At 35.8% G+C, this 21639-nt stretch overlaps 1 protein-coding gene across 1 annotated transcript in view; it reads right to left on the minus strand.

Annotated features, from left to right (window-relative positions):
- Positions 1-6508: 6508 nt before the first annotated feature.
- LOC136032307 (threonine aspartase 1-like) overlaps positions 6509-21639 on the minus strand; it is a 185020-nt gene continuing 169889 nt past the window's right edge. The window contains exon 9 of the mRNA XM_065712606.1: positions 6509-6639. Coding sequence (XP_065568678.1) covers positions 6571-6639 — 69 coding nt within the window. The 3' untranslated portion in view covers positions 6509-6570. The remainder of the gene's footprint in view (positions 6640-21639) is intronic.

Raw genomic sequence — 21639 nt, forward strand, 5'->3', positions numbered from 1 at the left:
TTTCTGCATGAAAAAAAAAATCTTTCAACTCTTCTAAGATACAATTTCAAAATTATCTTGAGATTTATTTTATTTTTGCAAAACGAATCAGAAGGTGAATTTGTCTAGACTACTTAGAGAATTCCTAAACATAAGATGCAAATTAGATAATTGGTCCTCAAAAATTTGAGCATGCCTTTTAAAGGACCGTCATTGTAACTAAAGGGAACAAATGCCTTAACCACACGTTTGTTAATCTATGCAAATAGATTGTTTAAAAAAATGACATCAATTCCTAAAGGTCTCAATAACTTTTTAATTTTCCATGTTATAATTATAACAGAGTAATTGTTTAAATTACATCTTATTATCAGTAAAGCGCAAACGTCACTCTGACCCTTAGAACGTTTAGGAGAGCGGTAGCCAGGCTCTTATTTGGGGTTATTTCTCTTCATATTAAGTTGGATTTAACTACTCATTTTAGTTCCTGTTCCTTTTAGGATCCATTTATGCATGCATAGCATAATCTGTTGATTAGCAATATACATTAATTTCTGTTAGCTTTGAGTTTTAATAATTTCATGTCTTGATTTCTGCTTGTCTTAAAATTTTTATATGACTGTTTATTTTTCTTTGAAAATAACTTTTTTGCAGATAACTTTTTTTTAACATCAATTTCAGCTCAGATTTTAATAGCCATACTGGTTAATTTTAGGAATATTTGTAGTTTTTGTGGAGTTTATTTAAGATTTTGGACAAAATTTGATTTGAATACTGAATTAAAATATTCGACCAGCAGTATTTCCTGCAATAATATTTTGCTTTTATTTTTACTATGGAATTTGGGGTCTTTGTGGAAAAAAGGGGTGTGGGAGGGGGGCCAGTTATCTGAAATTTTTTTCGGTCACTTAAAAAGGCCACTGGAACTTTTAATTTCTGTTTAAATGAGGCTTCTCTAGATATTTTACGACCATTGGTCCAATTTGAAATTATCCCGAAATTAAAACTATAATAAACATGTATCCGTAATCTTTCTTCTAGTAAAATAAAAATTTTACATTTTTGCAGGCGTGAGCTTGTAACCTCTGCAGTGTCGTTCTCGGATACGCTGAATATGATTGTCCGATTTTCATTAAGGTTCCTTGAATTTTTGCATGTGTTTAACCTCCTTTTCCGAAATCAGGCAAGTTTTCTCCAGGCTCGAAGCTTTCGATGGCTGAAAATTAAACTTAAGGGATTTTATATATTTGTGATCAGCATAAAAAGCCAATTCTTTCGATGTATCTACTGATATAAAAATTCTGTTGTTTTACAGTTTCGGTTACTACTGAGCCGAGCCGCTCCTTACTTATAGTTCGTTGCCATGAACTGTTTGATATCAAAATGCCTTAATTGTTTTTGAGGTAAGACCTAGTAAAGAATGATCCACGTTCTCGTCACTTTTACTCGAGCCAATCTTTAATTACTTCCCTGGCATGATCAACTGATTTTTTGCAACTGAAATTGAAGAGCTACATTAAAAATTAAAATGAGTAGAAATTACCCTTTATATGAGGGGGGCTGCCCTTTCCTAAACCATCACTAGTTACGTCAAAGTTTTCTAGAACTTTAATTAAGGTTCTTATATCAACTGAACAGCCCTTCCGTTCCAAGAGTAGTTCTTTGAAGATTGGTAAAAGGATTAAGGACAGAAAAATAAGGTTTGGCTCAAAAAGCGAGGGTTGAGGAAGCTGCAGTCCCCTTAATAGAAGGAATAGTTTCTGTTCGTTTTTTGTTTTATTGTTGCTCCTTTTTTTCAGTTCCCAAATCATTGCTTCCTCATTGAAAATTCTCCCTTAACAATTATCCCATAAAAATTTTCTCCTTACTTTCATTTGAAAATTTCTCTTTATTTCTTATTTTTATTTCCCATTATTTTTCAAATCTTGACAGGAACCCTCCCCTTTTTCGTGGAGAATTTCCACCAGCGATACCCCTCCCCGTAGAAAGGCCCCCCTCGAAACATTTCCGTATATTTAAAAATAAAAGATATTATATGCAAACAATGGGGAAATTGCATCACTGTGAAATAAACGGGCGACGGAGGGGGGCTAGTTGCCCTCTAATGTTTTTGACCCTATCGAACCCTCTCCCAATCTTCTAGCACCGTTTTTTTTTTTGATGCGATCAACCCTGAAAAAACAACAAGAATACAAAAAACACATACCCATTTTTTCTCTTCTGACAAAAAAAAAAAAATAATAAAAAAAAATACAAAATTCCGCATTTTTGCAGAGACAACGTATAAACCTCTATAAAAGGGGTTATATTCAGAATCTGATGGTGTGATTTTAATTGAGATTGCTTGACTCTTCTTGGGTGTTTTCTTTTTTTTCGAAAATCGGGCGAAATTTTTCCGGCTCGAAGCTTTCGGTGGAACATTAAACTTAACGAATTTTATATTTTTGTAATCAGCATAAAAGGCAATTCTTTTGATGTATTAATTATTATTAAAATTACTATTTTCTGAGTTTCGGTTACTATTGGGGTGAGTCCACCTTGCTTACAGATCGTTACGACAAACTGTTTGGTTCCGTTTAGCTCGCTCTCTTCAGACCATTAAGTTAAGAATGCGACTCAAGTTTCTACATATAATGACTTATAACCGCCACCAAATGAGCCCTTAAAGAGCTATCTATGATGTTCCAGTGCCCCGGTGGAAAATAAGAATAAAAAACAGGAAAACCGTAGACTCATCAGTGCTACCCATGCAAAAAAGTGATTTCCCTTTCTGTTCGGGCTAGAGGTTTCTAGATTAGGGTTATCAACAATTGCGATTTCATTGGTTTGCTTTTCGTTTCGATCCAGCGAAATTTTCGAGGGTTTCACGCTTTTTTTCAAAATTCCTGAAAACTTGCTTTAGAAATGACATATTCCTATTGAGATTAATAAAAATTCTAGCTGCCACTTCTAAATCAGCTACAAAGGAAAATTTTCCAGACTAGACAGTTTTATCAAAGACAAACAATTTTTAAACGTCTGGCTACTATTGGCAATGGCTCGTTCTTTAGATGGTTGCAGCAGTCACTGCAACCATGATGAAATCTCTTGCAGTTATAAGATTTTATACTGGCTGGACCCCTAGGAGAAAAGGATGAAAGACCATGCCAAATATTGAAAACTGTCGGAAAAAAGGGTGGGAGATATGGACAAAATTTTAACCCTTACATTCTGTATTTCCTAAAATTTCTCTTATTTGATAAACTTCGACCGAGTGACAATACTGATACTGGACTTGGTTTCCATTGGCCTAATTATTAGATTAAATAAAAAAAACAAATTTTTTTAAACTGAAAGTAAGAAGCGACATTAAAGCTTAAAACGAACAGGAATTACTGCTTCCTTATCAACGCCCCGCTCTTTACACTAAAGTTTGACTCTTTCTCTCAACTCTTATTTTTAAAACGGTAAAAAACTTTAGCGCAAAGAGCGGGGCGTTTATGAGGAAGAAGCTCCTTTCATATACGAAGTAATTTCTGTTCGTTTTAAGTTTTAATGTCGCTCCTTACTTTCAGTTAAAAAAAAGTTGTTTTTTTTTTAAATTTAATTTCTGAACGTTTTTGAATCAATGCATGTTTTGATTTTGGCTCTCCGCAGAGGAATAATTAAAACGAAATTTGTATAATTATTTTTTTGTTGGCTAAATGGCTTTCTCATAGTTTTGATCGAAAGGTTTTGAGAAAAAAAGAGCGGGAGAGAAAGCCTAGTTGCCCTCCGATTTTTTGGTTTCTTAAAAAGGCAACTAGAACTTTTAATTTTACGAATGTTTTTATTAGTAAAAGATACACGTAACTTATAAATTAGCTTACGTAACGAACTTTTGTATTCTCATGTTTTTATTACATATATGACGGGGTTCACCCCCTCGTTAGTACCTCGCTCTTTACACTTAAGCTTAAATTTTGTCCCAATTCATTAAGAACGACCCCTGAATCACAAAAGCCGTAGAATAAATAGTTGAAATTACTAAAAATACTTTAGCGTAAAGAGCGAGGTATTAGGAGGAGGTGAGCCCCTAATATACGTAATAATTTCTGTTCGTTTTAAGTTTTAATGCTGCTCCTTACTTCCAGCTGAAAAAACTTTTTCATATTTATTTTTTCATTATTTTTTTTTTAAATAATGCTATAGAATCCCTTCATGGAAATTTTCTTCCCCCATGACAAATTCCTCGATGGAAAGTTCTCACAACATATCCCCCTCTTCTCAACCCCTCCCCCCAACTAAAAAATCCTGCGCTCCCTTCATGGAAATTTTCTTCCCCCATGACAAATTTCTCCATGAAAAGTTCCCTCCACATATCCCCCTCTTTTCAACCCCTCCCCCAACCAAAAAATTCCCTTAAATGTCTATACACTTCCCAATAACCATTACTATATGTAAGCACCTGTCAAAGTTTGTAACTTGTAGCCCCTCCCATGGGGACTGTGGGGGAGTAAGTTGTCCCCAAAGTCATAGTTATAAGGTTTTTCGACTACGCTGAATAAAATGGCTATCTCAGAATTTTGATCCGCTGATTTTGGGAAAATAATTAGCGTGGGAGGGGGCCTAAGTACCATCCAATTTTTGTTCACTTAAAAAGGGCACTAGAACTTTTCATTTCCGTTCGAATTAGCCCTCTAGGACCACTGGGTCGATACGATCACCCCTGGAAAAAAACAAAACAAAAAAACAACCCAAACAAATAAACACGCATCCGTGATCTGCCTACTGGTAAAAAATACAAAATTCCACATTTTTGTAGTACCTACAATAGGGTTCTCTGATACGCTGAATGTGATGATGCGATTTTCGTTAAGATTCTATGATTTTAGGGGGTGTTTCCTCCTATTTTCTAAAATAAGGCAAATTTTCCCAGGCTCGTAACTTTTGATGGGTAAGACTAAACTTGATGAAACTTATATATTTAAAGTCAGCATTAAAATATGATTCTTTTGATGTAGCTATTGGTATCCATTTTTTAGAGTTTTGATTACTATTGAGCCGGGTCGCTCCTTACTACAGTTCGTTACCACGAATTGTTTGATGGAAAAGTTTAGAAGACAATTGGATTAACATAAAATAGCTGTAGTCGTAATAACGACTGCGTTGAAGTAAGACAAAGCAAAATTTAGGACATCGCGCTAAATACCATGCAGAGGCCCCCATTCTACACTATTCCTTAAAAAAAAGGGATCGCTACAATTTCAGATTACTCAACTATAAACCAATCAATCTCATTTTGTTCTATGTAGTTTGGAGTTTTTATAATCACTTTGATTTTGTTTTTGGTTAAAGTCTGAGAACAGAGATTGAGTCTCAACAAGCCAAACGATGACGTGGCAAAGAAAAAGTCTAACCTAACTTAATTACTTAGTTAACTTAATTATTTAATTAATAATTACTTTATGACAATACTGCAGTGAGCCTGAAGAAGCGTAAATCCGGTGAGTATTTCCTCCGTCATTTTGTTTCTTAGCTACGTTCTCATTCTTCTCCATGTAGAAAGACTTTGGTCAGCATACAATTTATTGTCAGAAATACTGACCTTAAAAGAGTACAGCGTTTCAACAGAAAACAGCTTTCCAAGTCCAAAACAATAATATTCAACTGTGAAATACAAACTGACCGTGTAAAATATTCTTCGTGTAAATTGAATCTAAGCTACATGGTTACTTTGGTCACCCTGTTACATTTTCTTTTGCTCGCTTTCACTCTCCCGACACTTCACTGCCTGCTGGGTAAGAAGATCCTGAACATAGCTTGCTGCAGTCAAGATGCAGTTCTAACGACGTATAATTAGCTTTTGACAATTTTCCAAAAAATTCTACTTATATATCTAAAGATTCACAAAATGAGTTTTTGCATATATCTGCGGGAATAGTTCTGGAAAAAATTGTTGAGGAAGTCATTGAAGAAAATGAAAGGCTTTTCGCTTTAATTGTTGATGAAGCTGGAGACATAAGTACAAAGGAACAAATATCTATTTGGATCAGACATACAAACAAAACAAAGGTGTTTGAATGGTTTTTATGATTTTTTTTTTTAGCCTTTTGAGCTAACTGCAAAAGCTCTTTGCTAAAAATATTAAGTTTGTTTTTGAAGGGAATGGCTTGAATACAAAATAAATGTATTGACCAGGCTTACATTCATGGTGCATCTATAATGAGAAGGCATCGTAACAGGTTAATATAATCCAAAAACTTTATACTGTTCAAACCCTTTTAGAATCACGACTAACCCTAAGGCGTGTCTGTTGTTGCAGTGATTTCGAAACAAAATTGCTTAGCTGCGAAAAATAAACTGGCTTTGATATCCACACTTTTTGATGCTTCGACTACTTACGAGATGCCAAGCTACAAAATTCATTAAGGACTTTAGGCAGGCAGATTGAGTATCCTCAAATCCTCCTCAAACTTGCGTTGATCTTGCAATGAAGTCACGGAAATCTAGTGCTATAACTTATCCCCTAAAGATTTGTCCGGATATAGCCTATAGGTGAGTTTCGAAATTCAAATTTTGTCGTTTTATTTTATACTCCTTAATATAATAGTAGGGAAAATAGCTTCCTTTTCAGAGTGTATTATGCAGCTCACAAAGGATTGGGTTTTTCTCGAAAACGTTTTTACGCGATATCTTGACCTGAAAAAAAGAAAATATTAAAATCTAAATAAGTTTTCGCTAGCACTTTTCATATGAATAGATAAGTTTATATAATAAAACATCTAAATGACATCTAAGTTTATATATGACATCTAACATGCAACAGCATAGTAACATTCAATAGAAATCTGATGAAAAGCCTGAGTACACCTAAACATACAGTACAAAGAAACACATTATACACATTTTACATAAAAAGCACGCTTAAAAAACACAAAAAGAAATTGGGTGTCTATCATTTTAAAACGACTAAACCTATGTGTTTATACATTTTAAGCATAGGTTTTATCTTTTTTATCGTAAGTGAAAAAAACACTATAACAGCTCTCCTGAGTTTGCTAGCAAGAATCGGGTCAAGTTTACTGTGATGGTCATTCTCCATATACGACTACTATTTTTATAAGCGAGCAATAATTGTGTATTTTTTTTTTTCTTAAAAATGGCATAATATTTTTTGGGAAAATTTGCATCTTCAGATATTCTGGCCTAAACGATCTAGATATGTCAGAATTTCGAGAAAATTCGTTGAGCTTTAATTTTGGAAAAAAAAAATTTCATGAATTGGCGTCACTTTTGTATACATCACTATTGCAATGACATCGACACAGTTTTGTGGAAAAATTAAATGTTTACATGCATGGAGAAGTTTATAGTAAATTGCTTACAAAGCCAAAACTGGTAAAAGCAAAAATATTTGTATATATTTTAACAAGGGATTAAAACAATTCGGAGCAATTAACGAATAAACGATAAAACAATTCGGAGCAAGCAAACGAGACAAAAACAAGTAATACAAATAGGTAATAAACCTGCTTGGACATGTGGCTTTGCCACAGCAGGGATTGAACCTATAAACCTCTGATCAAGAGGCCCACTATCATCCACCGTACTGTGACAAAGTATTTAATAATTTGATTTTTCCACAAAACTGTGTATATACTTCGGATAAAGAATTGTAAGGGCCTGTCTGACCAATTCAAGAGGATAAGGTAAAGGGTATTGAAAAAAAGTCTTAAGTAATGATCAATGGGAATGAAGATGGAGTCGGTACACTTGCGTCAGTTAAAGTTGCAACGGGTCAAAAACAAAAGGGAAGAACAAAGAAATATCCAATTTCAAGACAATCGGCAGCAAGAAGTAAAACAATCAAAATAAAAGTGAAGAACAAAGAAATATGCGGTAACAACACATGCGAGAACAAGGAGTAGAACGAATTAGAAATAAAAATGAAGAACAAAGAAATACACAGCCAAAAGATATGCCACAGTGAGAATTAACAGATGAGCGGCTAGCAGACAAGTGGCAGCAAGAATTACAAGTGACAGCGAGAAAGTGAGTGTTACTCAGTGCTTCCATTGTCCCCGAATTTTCGGGGATTTCCCCGAAAATCGAGAAAAATCCCCGAAAAGAAATGTCGTTCCCCGAATCCCAGAAAACTCCCCGAAAATCTTTCGTTTCCCATGATCTACCCGAAATAGAGTTAGTGGAAGGCTCACTGTTAGCTCCACAATTTTAATATTGTTTTGCACCTTTATACTATGGTACACTGGCGAACGTATGATATTGAAAAATATAAAACGGAATTGAGCTTATAGTTTGGAAATTCAAATCATCTAAGCATTGGAGAGTTCAAGATTAACCGGTTGGATATAATATCTTCTGCTTCAAGTTATACATATCTAGTGAGTATTGGTGATTCTTCGTATTTCCTTGATTATTTTACCATACCTACACTTTAGACATGTGATTGCAGCTGAATGCTTCAGTTACCTAACCAGGGTCTACCTGGTCCCACCCAAAATTTCCATCCCCCCTACTCTCAACCTCTATTTGGAATCCTCCCTAAAGGACAAAGTGCAACAATATATACGCAAGCACCAAATGTTTGGTGCTTTGGAAGAAAAAGGGAGGTATATTGTATATCAGTACTATTGCAGAGTCCTTCAGGGTTACAAGTCCCAGGAATATGAACACACTCAAAAAGATTGCAGAGCTAAAGAATCAGTCAGTCTGTTTGAGGTGCTCAGAGAAACACCAATCAGACCAGTGCCCATTGAAAACAATAGAAAAGCAAGTGCCTCTGCGAAATTGGACTGGTTTCTGTGCCGACGCAACAAACTCAATAATGGATGTCATAATTCGGTAGCAAAGCTGATCAGTGACAATTATCCGTGGGTGGTAGTAGTCAAGTGTAGTTGCCACTCCATTCATCTTTGTGCTTCGTATGCCTGCAAGAAGCTTACCGAAACTCTGGAAGACTTAACTCGCCACGTATATAGTCATTTCTATATGAGCGCTAAGCGAGTTGCAGTACTTGCAGTACTGCAGGATAGCCTGGTGGCTGTCCCTCCATGCATGTGTGCGAAGAATCCTTGAACAGTGGAGCGCATTGTCCCTCTATTTCACTTTTGCCAATTTTGATGACCCCACCCATGGCAACGAACTTGCCCTTAGTGATCTGAAAAATCCTTTTATTAAGGTTCTAATGATGTTTGTTGACTACGCTCTAGGCCTTTTGAACGACTTTAATGTATTGTTTCAATCGAAGTCACCAATTCTCTATAAGCTGAAGACGGAAATACTTAAGCTTATTGCCACCTTGGCTATAAACTATATGGATGGAACCTACGTCAGAAACTGTACTGATCCTTTGGCTCTTGACGTAACAGACGAGAGCCATTATGTTGACGTTCAGAAGGTCTACCTCGGGTATACTGCAGAAGAGGAGTTGGCATCCTTGGTCTCGTCTAGTCCAGATATCTCACAGTTGGAGGTGAGGAAGGTCTACATAACAGCAAGAGACTTTTACAAGGAGGCCATTATCCAGATACAGAGACGCTTTACGTTTGAATGTGACTTTTAGGAGTTCACAAGTCTACTTGATCCTGTCAATGCTTGAAACTTGAACCCACCTAGCTTAGCAAATTTTCTAATAAGTCGTGGCTTGCCTTCGTGGAACAAGGCTCTAATTGACAGGGAATGGCGTGAACAGATCCCTGTTTCTTTGGCGGGTTTAGACATATGTGCGATGTCCGTGGAGGAGTATTGGAAGTTTATCTGTAAGCAGACATACCCTTGTAGAAAGCCGAGGTTTGAAAACCTAAGAAAGGTTTTAGATTACTGATTTTAGTACTGATTACTAGATTACTGACTATAGTACTAGATTAATAATGAGCTCTTGTCGTGTCCAAAAAGTAACCTGTTATTTTTTCCTATTGAATATGTCTGGACTTCTAAATTAGCATAATGTCGAATGAGAAAGAAAGACTTGTGCATAATGCTTTGCTAAATTATTTATTACGAGCGCTCCAAGCAAATAAGACTGATGAAATTTGAAAAAAGGCAGTGGGATTTTATGACAAGGAAACGATTATAAAAGCTAAGGATACACTTTGGCACTATTCGAATACTTCGAGTCACAACGTTGCTCGCCAAAAGATTGCCGATAATGTGTTAGATATGCTGAAACTGATCTAGTTATGTGAGACTAACCGTATCAAATTGCCGAAATTCGTAATTTTTGATCCTAAGGAGGTCCCAACTGCGCCTGGTGAATTGAGTGCTATTGTTACTCAAAAAGTGACAGAAATCTCCAATAATTTGAAGGACTTTATTGAACGTGAGAAAAAAGCCCTTGCAGCTGAGAAACTTGCTACATCTATGGATCAATCAGTCTCCACCGGCCAAGTCTTCCTATGCAGTTATCCTCATGAAGCCCCCCTTAGACCTTAAAAAGCCTGACTCCCGTAAAGCTTATCTGGAGCATGTTTGTGGAGAAGTTAGTGGGAATATAATCGAGCTTCGTCCCAGTAGAGACGCCTGGAAAATAGTCACAAAGAATAAAAGTGGTGCCAAATCTATTATGTCACGCATAACCGGGAATAACCCTGATGTCGAGCCTAAACTCCAATGCCCCTCCTTTTTCGGTATTATCCGTTATGTTCCTGAAGATCTGAATAAAAATAGCCTATGTGATCTGATTGTCAACTGTTTGAAAGCAACTCAAATCCGAAACACCCGTTCGTTTAAGCTTCTTTTTGAGTCTAAAGAGGACCTCGAGTCTTCTATTCACTTTCCACCCATTATAGGGTACGAAAGACTCCCCATTAGTATATTTCAACGCTTGCCACACCAATGCTTTTCTTGCCAGTCATATGGTCATTTGGCGTCTGCGTGCTCAGGTACCCGAAAATGTTCCAGGTGTGGTGAGCCTGGCCATTCCACAACCGACGATAATCCTTGTACCAAGGCACTTAAGTGTGCTCTTTGCAATTCCTCCGACCACCCATGTTACACTTTTAAATGTCCTGTCTCTCAGTCTCTTGTAAAGAATTCCAATGCCTGAAGAAACCTTAAAAATTGTATCGTGTAACATCAATGGGAAAGTTCTACCAAAACATCACCTACTGTCTGAACTTTGCTTACGGTTTGACGTGGTGGGTCTTCAAGAACATTTCTTGTGAAGCGATAGTCGTCAACTGTTGGAGTTCACGTCTTCTCATAATCTGTTTTTCCACCATGCTAAGTCCACTCGCGGTAGGCCTTCAGGTGGTTTGGCCCTGATGATACGGAAAGAGCTACTTCGTAACCTAGTTGCTAAGTCTGACAGTTTCCTTGCGGTTGAAGTTTCGAATGTGGTCATATTCGTTGTTTATTTTCCTACTAATTACCATAATGATATGTCTGAGAGGAAGCTCTCTCTCACATGTACTTCTATTGCCAAGCTAGTATCAAAATATGAAGATGAAGGCCTAGGTTGTCTCCTGTTTGGTGACTTTAACTGTGAACTGTCTGACCCTGAAAACAATAGATCTCAGATCTTGCTCCATGCTTGTCCAAGTCTCACCTATGTTGGAAATGATCGTGGTTTTAGGTACATCCATTAATCCAGAGGCGCTATTTGGGTGGGGGGGGGGGGTCAGGGGTGGGAAAATGCCCACCCCAGATTTACCAGGGGGCCCAAGCTTCCACTACAAATGGCCCTTTGTCGGCCATAATAATCCATTATGTCCAACATAATCCATTCTGTCAAATTGATTTGAGATTACTGCACGCCTATTAACCAAAGAGCGTAATTACTTAACGACCCTTGGGGTAATTATGCTATTTGCTATTAATCATTGTAAACTTTGAAAGTAGGTAAGATACATAATAAAATTCTCGAGTTCTGTCAAATGCCCATTTCCTAGATGATTACGCGACAGGAAGTGAGTCGGAGGAGGGGGGGGGCAAGATGGAGTTCATACCCACCCCAAGATTTGGTCCAAATGGCGCTTCTGCATCAGTCTGGCTCCGCGTCTCAGTTGGACTATTTCTATTGTTCTTCTATGATTAAACCTACCTGTACTACTACGGTTCTTCTTGATTACTCCATATCCGACCACAGGCCGATCTGTAATTCTTTTCAAATAAAGCCCTTGCCGCAAACTTCACCCACAAATTTCCCACCTAAATGGTTGTTCAGCCTCAACTGGGAAGCTGCTAACATCGATTCCTACCAGAGTTCATGTGACTACATACTGTCGAAGATCCGAATTCCTTTCACACTTCTCTGTTGTCCGAACATGACAGTAGACTCAGAAGAAAACATCATACTACACATCTACTGTTCTGAGATAACGCATGCTATACATACAGCTGAGAAAACTGCATTTCCGGTCCGCAAAATTCGCCACGGCACGGAAGTGCGTAACTGGCGGAATAATCCTACTCTCCTGACCGCATGTAATTCAGCAAAATTCTGGCTACAATTATGGGCATATTGTGGGAAGCCGCGCTCCGGAGTAGTCAACGCTGTTTGTATTTACACGAAACGTAAATTTTCCAAACCCATCGCATAGCATAAGGCTAATGAAATTGCCCGTACAGCGAGATTGTCGATAATTTGCCTCCTGCTTTATGGCATCTTCGAGCTAAGAACAAATCTTCTAATGGCCCGTCCTGCATGCCAGAAAAAGACTGGTGCGACTACTTCAGAGACCAATTTTCAGCCCCTAATTCCTACCTAGATAACACCTTTTGCCAGGCCCTCGATAAGGAGATTCAGTTTGCAGTTAAGGATATTGGTGTCCTGGTCACTCCGTCCTTGATGCGTTCCAAAATTGATAAGTTAAAAAAAAAGAAATCTAAGAGCATCGATGGTATATCTGGTACTCATTTAAGCTTTGCCAGCAATCTTCTCCTAGAGCTCCTTTCTCTGCTATTTCAAATGATTTTCGTTACTGGAATCGTTCCAGACAGCTTTGGTGTTGGATTGGTCCATCCTATTCTCAAAAAAGGTAAACCAGCTGACCAGTGCGCTTCATATCGTCTGATCACCGTTTCAACTACTTTTTGTAAGCTATTTAAATCCCTTATTTTTGATGAAATTGCAGTTCGATGCACTATTCCGGATGACTAGTTCGGGTTCAAAAAGCACTCAGGACGGGAACACGTTCGCAGCGTTCTTGCAAATCTTCTTATTGATGCAGATAAAAATGGTGATCTTCTCGTCTTTGGAACGCTTGATGTTAGTAGAGCCTTCGATTCTTACATCCATGGCCATATCCTGCTCAAAGTCCTTCTGCGAGGTGTTTCCTCTTGCATCCTTTCCCCTGTTTACAGTATGTACAACAAGCTCTCGGCTGTCATCCTGATCCCCTCTCCGTCCAGCACTTTCCCTTCTAAAGAAATACTGAGTGTCAAGAAAGGCGTACGTCAAGGTGGCAAAACTTCTCCATCACTGTTTAATAACGCTATTATCGAAGCACAGCAAGTAATAAAGCCGTCGTGCTTTTTTCGTGGGATTAATCTTTCGCTGCTGAACTTTGCTGATGACAGTCTTCATGTTTCTCGTTCGATATCTTTATTTCAACAAAATTACGATTCACTTGCAGCGGCATACAAGCAGATCGGACTTTCCTTCAACGAATCTAAAACAGAACTTCTTTTTTCAATGGTTCAAAAAATGAGCTTTCAATTAACCTCTCCGTTAAAATTGGCGACACTCTGATTAAGCCTTATGAGTCCCTTACGTATCTTGGCCTTCCTATTTCTTCTACATTGAAGGACACACGCTCAGCACTGACAAACCACCTCTGTTCCCGTCTACGAGCGTCTTACGGATTATTTGTTGCCAATAACTATCGTTTCAACCTTCCTCTCCTTGCCTGGCTATACAATGCTTTTACTACCCCCCATCTGCTTGCTCTGGTCCCCTTCTGGAAAATATTCACAGCTACCGAAAAGAAAGCCATTTGCATCGCATTTTACAGATATGCTAAGTTTCTCCTGCGTCTCCCTTTGTGGCACAGCAATGGCGACATCTCCAGGAAATCCCAGGAAACCCTTCCATGGACATAGAGAGAAGAATCTCCAAATTCAGTACCAATGTTTTAAGAGCCAACCACCCCTGGACTAGTGTTATTTTATAATATTTGTAGTGGAAGTGTATTTAAGTTTTTGTGCTTTTCTTTCTTTTTCTTTTATATACTCCGTCTTTTCCGTTTTTGACGGGTAATAAATTAATAATAATAATAATAATTACATGTGTGCACTGCCGTTTTCTAACGTTACAGCAGAACGCTTGTTCAGTACCCTCAAAGATTTGAAAACAGATAAACGAAACTGTGTGGCGACAATATCGGTTGTGTGTAGTGGGGCTAAGACTAAAATGGGAATGAAGAGACTCAATCTCAGTTCCTCTTCTCTTGTCCTTGACCGTGAAATGACGAAGCTTCTGTCAAATGTTAAGGCTTCTGCAACAGCTGAAGAAGTAGCTACGCTTATTTCTGGTTCTGTGGCTCCCTAGGTCGTAGGTAGTGTGCTTAGTTTAGCTGATATTGAGCTCCTTCGTGGCAATTTTCAATGACATATTTTTTTTTGTATAATTGAATATGATTGAAACTTGAAGGCTTTATTTTTTCCTGCACAGTATAGTACAAACAAGGTTTGTTGCAAATACATGTTAGATCATTCGAAAATTCTTTTGGCTTTCCCATCCCAAAATACTGCCTTTTTGGTGCAAAAGAAATTGAAAAAGCTGATTTCCACTCTAGGATTTAAGCAGGCCCAAGTGTTTGAAGCTAGGTAGAACTGCCGGACCGAAAAGGCTTTTGTAACACCAGTCAAGAAAATAAAACCTGTATATATTTTCAACCAATCAGAGAAAAAACGGATTGGCCAGGATTCCTAAACAAAATTCTTTTTATTTATTTTAAGTTTATCTTTGTAAACCGAATCTTACGCGTGGAGACCTTTATGGTATTTGTCCGGGATAAATTTTTAACGGTATTGAATTGTCTAGAGCTCAAGACCATTTTTCCGGGGAGAGGAATAATTTTTCTGTGGAGATGGAGCTGGATTTCCTGGCATTTTTAAAAAACTGTTTGAAATAAAATAAAAGATTTTTTCCGTCTGAAAGTATGCCCAAGGAGCAACATTAAAATGAACAAAAAATAATATATATATGAAGGGGATAGCCCCCTTTTTCTTTACGCTTAAGTTCAGATTTAGTCCCGATTCTATAAGAACAACTTCCAAAACAATTGAAAAATGAGAAGCTTAAGTACTAATAAACTTCAGCATAAATAGTTGGGCGTTTAGAAGGGGACAGTCTTCTTACTATGTAATCGTTTCTATTCGTTTTCAGTTTTAATTCTGTTCCTTGCTTTCAGGTGATTTTTTAAAAATAAATTTCTGGTGTAAGTTCATGTTTGCTTGCCGAAGAATATTCGTTAATTTCAAGAAATCATTGCACATGTTATTGCTTTGTATGAGATTATTGCCTTTCTATAGGCTACTTTATTTTCGTCGTCTTTCTGAAAACAAATGACATGAAAATCTTGTTTTCGGGCTATGGGAATAAAGCAGCAAAGATAATATAGAACCTAAAGCAACAAAGTTCCAGAGTGTCATTCAGCCTATTATTTTTTAATTTATTTCAAATAGTTCTGAGGTTTTGTCTGCAATACCAGCAAAAATCGTTTTTAGCTATGGGTTCCAATCCTGTACTCTAGCTCTAGAACCTACTCTGTTAAAAACTTGATTTAGTACGCGGATCCAGCCCTACTTGAGCCTGAAAACGAAGCTATAACCAATTTTGGCTCCCAAATTTTGTAACAAAATTCCATTTTGAAGTTGCCCCCGAAAATTCCCCGAATCTTGAAGACTTGTCCCCGAAAACTCCCCGAATCTTTTAAACTTGTCCCCGAATTTTGAGATTCGAGAGTGGAAGCCCTGGTGTTACTGGCCGCAAAAACGTTCTGAATAGGTCAGGACTTTAAGGAAGAATTCGTATTTTTCTAGGGGGGTTGTAACAAACCTGTGGTAACATCAAGACATCAAGAAGAGGTTCAGCTCTGCGGTTGGAAGACAAGCGACAATGGAAATTCACATATATATATGTATACTAGCTGTTGGAGTGGCGCTTCGCGCCACCCCAGCACCTAGTTGGTGGGAGCACTTCGCGCCCCCCCCCCAAGCCCCCCCGCGCGCGCAAGTCGTTACGCGCCATATTAGTTATGCGCCATTGTAGTTGTGTCCCTATGTCCCACCTGTGAATATATATATATATATATATATATATATATATATATATATATATATATATATATATATATATATATATATATATATATATATATATATATATATATATATATATATATATATATATATATATTTTTTATATATATTATATATATATATATATATATATATATATATATGTTTTTAACTACGTAAAACTTGCGAATCTACAACATTCTTTGCTGTCCCATTGTCTGTGCATATAAATAGATTGTCAGGTTTACCGACTCTTGAACATGCAACATATAATGGTCCATGGGAAAACAATCCGTATTCAGATCTATACCTCATGATTCTAATGATTACCCTTGAGCTTTGTTGATGGTGATTGCTAATCGACCATTCCCTGAGTCGCCATCGTCATTTATATATCCCCCTGTGCACCCCGGCGTCCCCTTTGTAGTTATGTCCCTGTGTCCCGGTCGTCATTTATATTCCCTGTGTCCCGGTCGTCATTTGTATCCCGGTGTCCCGGTCTGTATATACATTCGTTTTTTAGTTTTGTTTTTCTCCTTTATTTTTTTCCTTTTTTCTTTTTTTTCTTTTTTAGTTTATTTAGATTTTTAGATTTTTTAGTTTTTTTATTAGTTTTTAGTTTTTTTGTAGTTTTTACCATTTTTTTTAGTTTTTTTAGTTTTTTTTTTACTTATGTCCTGGTCGTCATTTATACTCCCTGTGTCCCGGTCGTCATTTGTGTCTCGGTGCTTTGTTGATTGCTAATTTATATTATATTTATATTTATATTTTTATATTTATTAATATTTTTTTAGTTTTCTTTTTCTCTTATTTTTCAGTTTTTTCCTTTTTTTTAGTTTTTTCTTTTTTAGTTTTTAGTTTTTTTTGTTTTTTACCTTTTTTTAGTTTTTTTAGTTTTTTTAGTTTTTTAGCTTTTTTAGTTTTTTTATTAGTTTTTGGTTTTTTTTTAGTTTTTGACTTTTTTTAGTTTTTTCAGTTTTTTTTTAGTTTTTAGTTTTTTACCTTTTTTTAGTTTTTTTTAGTTTTTTAGCTTTTTTAGTTTTTTTTCTTTTTAGTTTTTTTTGTAGTTTTTACCTTTTTTAGTTTTTTTTCTTCTTTTGTATTAGTGTGAAATAATTCAGACGTCATATGCGGACAAACACGACGTCACTCGACAGACAGACAGACAGACATAACCCACAAACAACTTATTTTTATATATATTTATTCATATTTTTTTAGTTTTCTTTTTCTCTTTTATTTTTCAGTTTTTTCCTTTTTTTTAGTTTTTTTTTTTAGTTTTTAGTTTTTTTTAGTTTTTTACCTTTTTTTAGTTTTTTTAGTTTTTTTAGTTTTTTAGCTTTTTTAGTTTTTTTATTAGTTTTTATTTTTTTTTGTAGTTTTTGCCTTTTTTTATTTTTTTCAGTTTTTTTTTTAGTTATTAGATTTTTACCTTTTTTTAGTTTTTTTTTAGTTTTTTAGCTTTTTTAGTTTTTTTTTTCTTTTTAGTTTTTTTTGTAGTTTTTACCTTTTTTAGTTTTTTTCTTCTTTTGTATTAGTGTGAAATAATTCAGACGTCATATGCGAACAAACATGACGTCACCTGATCCATCCACAGATCCGCACAAATATATTAAAACTAATAACTAATATATATTAAACTAAGTAAAACATGCAAATATACAACATTCGTTGCTGTCCCATTGTCTGTCCATATAAATAGATTGTCGGGTTTACCAACTCTTGAACATGCAACATAATAATTGTCCATGGGAAAACAATCCGTATTCAGATCTATACCGCATTTTTCAAACGATTACCCTTGAGCTTTGTTGATGGTGATTGCTAATCGAACATTCCCTGTGTCCTCGTCGTCATTTATATATCCCCATGTACAACCCGGCGTCCCCGTTGTAGTTGTGTCCCTGTGTCTTGGTCGTCATTTATATTCCCTGTGTCCCGGTCGTCATTTGTGTCCCGGTATCCCAGTCTGTAATCGCTCTTTGAGTGTCCCGGTCGTCATTTATATTCCCTCTGTCCCGGTGTCCCGGTCGTCATTTGTGTCCCGGTGTCCCGGTCTGTAATTTCTCTTTGAGTGTCCCGGTCGTCACTTATATTCCCTGTGTCCCGGTCGTCATTTATATTCCCTGTGTCCCGGTATTCATTTGTGTCACGGTGTCCCCGTCTGTAGTGTCATCTTATAATGACGTCATATACAAAGCCTTATATACTTATAATGACGTCAAATGCAAACCCACAAACAAACAAACATACATATATACAACTTATTTATATATATATATATATATATATATATATATATATATATATATATATATATATATATATATATATATATATATATATATATATATATAGAAGATAGATAGATATATAGATATAGTTTCTTTTTTAGTTTTATGTTATTAGTTTTGCGGCTTTTTTAATTTTTAGCTTTTTTTCTTTTTAGTTTTTTACCTTTTTATGGCATTGGTATTAACCAAGTGACATAGCAATCGCAAATTCTGTTGGTCAATGCTCATTCTAACATTGACAGTTGGAAAAATCTTCACGTGCCAAGCACGATAAAGCTCAACAATTTATAATAAACCTTAATGTTTTAAGTATATGTTTTAAGGTTTTCGAATTACTTTAATATATTGTCAAATATTTTGAAAAATTTATGCAATTCCCAGTTTTACATTTTTAGTTTCAGTTTTCTTTTTCTTCTTTATTTTTCAGACGTAAATACATATCGCCGAACCTTTGTTTTTTTAACTAAAATGTAGTAAGCATTGATGACCTTATCCAAGTCAAAATCCCAAACCCAATCATCATCGCTATCATTTTCGGTTTTGATATGTTTTGACTCTCGCTGTCCAGGTTGACCTTCATCTAATTGCGTGGTTTTGCGTTCTTTAGCCGCAAGCCTTCTGGCATTAACTCTTTGAGCAGCTTCCTCGGCTGTTTCTTTTGTTGTTATTTTTATATAGATAAGATATATCTATCTATCTATATATATAAAAATAAGTTGTCTGTGTGTGTGCGTGTCTTTCGAGTGATGTCATGTTTGTGTGTTGACTGACGTCATAAAGTCGTTACGCGCCATATTAGTTACACGCCATTGTAATTGTGTCCCTGTGTTCCACCTGTGAATATAGATAAAAGAGAAAAGATTTCTCTTTTCGTTATAGATATATATATGTTTTTAACTACGTAAAACTTGCGAATATACAACATTCTTCGATGTCCCATTGTCTGTGCATATAAATAGATTGTCAGGTTTACCGACTCTTGAACATGCAACATAAAATTGTCCATGGGAAAAACAATCCGTATTCAGATCTATACCTCATTATTCTAATGATTGCTCTTAAGCTTTGTTGATGGTGATTGCTAATCGAACATTCCCTGTGTCCCGGTCGTCATTTATATTCCCAGTATCCTGGTCGTCATTTGTGTCCCAGTGTCCCAGTTTGTAATTTCTCTTTGAGCGTCCTGTTTTTTTTTAGTTTTTTACCATTTTTCTTTTTTCAGTTTTCTTTTTCTTCTTTATTTTTCAGACGTCATATGCAAACCCTCAATACAAAAATACATACAACTTATTTTTGTATATAGATAAGATATAATCTGGCGTAACAGACATAGTGTAAGAGACATAAAAGACAGACAACTTATTTTTATATATATAGATTTTTATATATATAGATACAGTTTCTTCTTTGGTTGTTTTTTTTTTTTTAGTTTTTTCTTTTTTTTAGTTTCTTCTTTTTATTGATTTGTTTTCTTCAGTTTGTCAATGTTCATTCTAACATTGACACTTGGAGAAATCTTTACGTGCCAAGCATGCTAAAGCTCGAACAATCTATATTAAACCTCAAATTGGGGTATCCGTTTTAAGGTTTTCGAATTACTTTAATCTATTGTCAAAATATATTGAAATATTTGTGCAATTCCCAGTTTTTTTTTTAGTTTTTTCTTTTTTTAGTTTTATAGCTTTTTTAGTTTTTTTTTTTTAGTTTTTTATCTTTTTTATTTTTTTAAGTTTTTTCTTTTTTAATTTTAATTTTTTTTTAGTTTTTTCTTTTTAGTTTTTTTTTTAGTTTTTTACCATTTTTCTTTTTTCGAATTACTTTAATCTATTGTCAAAATATTTCGAAATATTCATGCAATTTCCAGTTTTTACATTCTAGTTTGTTTTCTTTTATATATATAGAAGATATAATCTGGCGTAACGGACACACAACTTATTGTTGTGTGCGCTTCGCGCCACCCCAATACCTAGTTGGTGGGGCGCTTCACGCCCCCCAAGCCCCCCCCGCGCGCGTAAGTCGTTACGCGCCATATTAGTTATGCGCCATTGTAGTTGTGTCCCTTTGTCCCACCTGTGAATATAGATAGATTTATATATGTGTTTCAAACTATGTAAAAATTGCGAATAAACAACATTCTTGGCTTTCCCATTGTGTGTGCATATACAAAGCCGTATGTACTAATAATGACGTCATATGCAAACGCTCTTTTTACAAACAAACAAACATGCATCCACACAACTCGTTTTTATATAGATAGATAGATAGATAGATACAATACAAATTAACTGCGTAAAACTTGCGAATATACAACATTCTTCGCTGTCCAATTGTCGCTGCATATAAATAGATTGTCAGGTTTACCGACCCTCGAACATGCAACGTACAATTGTCCATGGGAAAAACAATCAGTATTAAGATCTATACCACATTTTTCTAATGATTGACCTTGAGCTTTGTTAATGGTGATTGCAAATACTAATCGAATTGGGAATTGCAATCTTTTAAATTGAAAAAGCAGATCCGTTGGAATCATGGGAATGCGAGGAATAAGAACAACCTCACCCTCATAAGGCCCTGTCAAGATTGTGGCCTCTATTAGGTTTTCCATTGTTTTTTTTAGGGCAAGTCGCGTGCCATTGCAAAGCTTTGGTGGGTTGATATTTCTTAAAAGTATTATTTTACGCCTATTTTTAGTTGTAGCACGTGTGGTGGAAACCCTGAAGGATCTATGGAATTTAAAAATTCAGATGGATAATTAACCGCTTCATTTGGTTCCAAAACTGTGTCGACTGACTTGTAAAGGACTGCCTGGTCTCGAATCTTGGTCAAAACAATATTGTTGATTTCATGGACGTCTATATTTTTGGGTGCGAGAATCGCTCTTTCACTTAGCCATTTATTATTTTTATAATTTTTTAGAATATTCGGAAATACTTTTTCAATCAATTCATTTTTGGACGTCACTAAATTACAGAAATCAGCAGGTAGTTGTATACGTCCTGAAATTGAGTCTACTGTTTGACCAGAGTCATCCGTTTTGCAATCGGACACGCATATTTGTAGTTAATTTTAATATTTTTACGTGTGCCCATAAATTAGAATTTTTTAGGCAAGCATTCATTTCGTCTGCAGGAGTTAAACT

This window comes from Artemia franciscana, chromosome 1 (assembly GCF_032884065.1).
Source record: "Artemia franciscana chromosome 1, ASM3288406v1, whole genome shotgun sequence".
NCBI lineage: Eukaryota > Metazoa > Arthropoda > Branchiopoda > Anostraca > Artemiidae > Artemia > Artemia franciscana.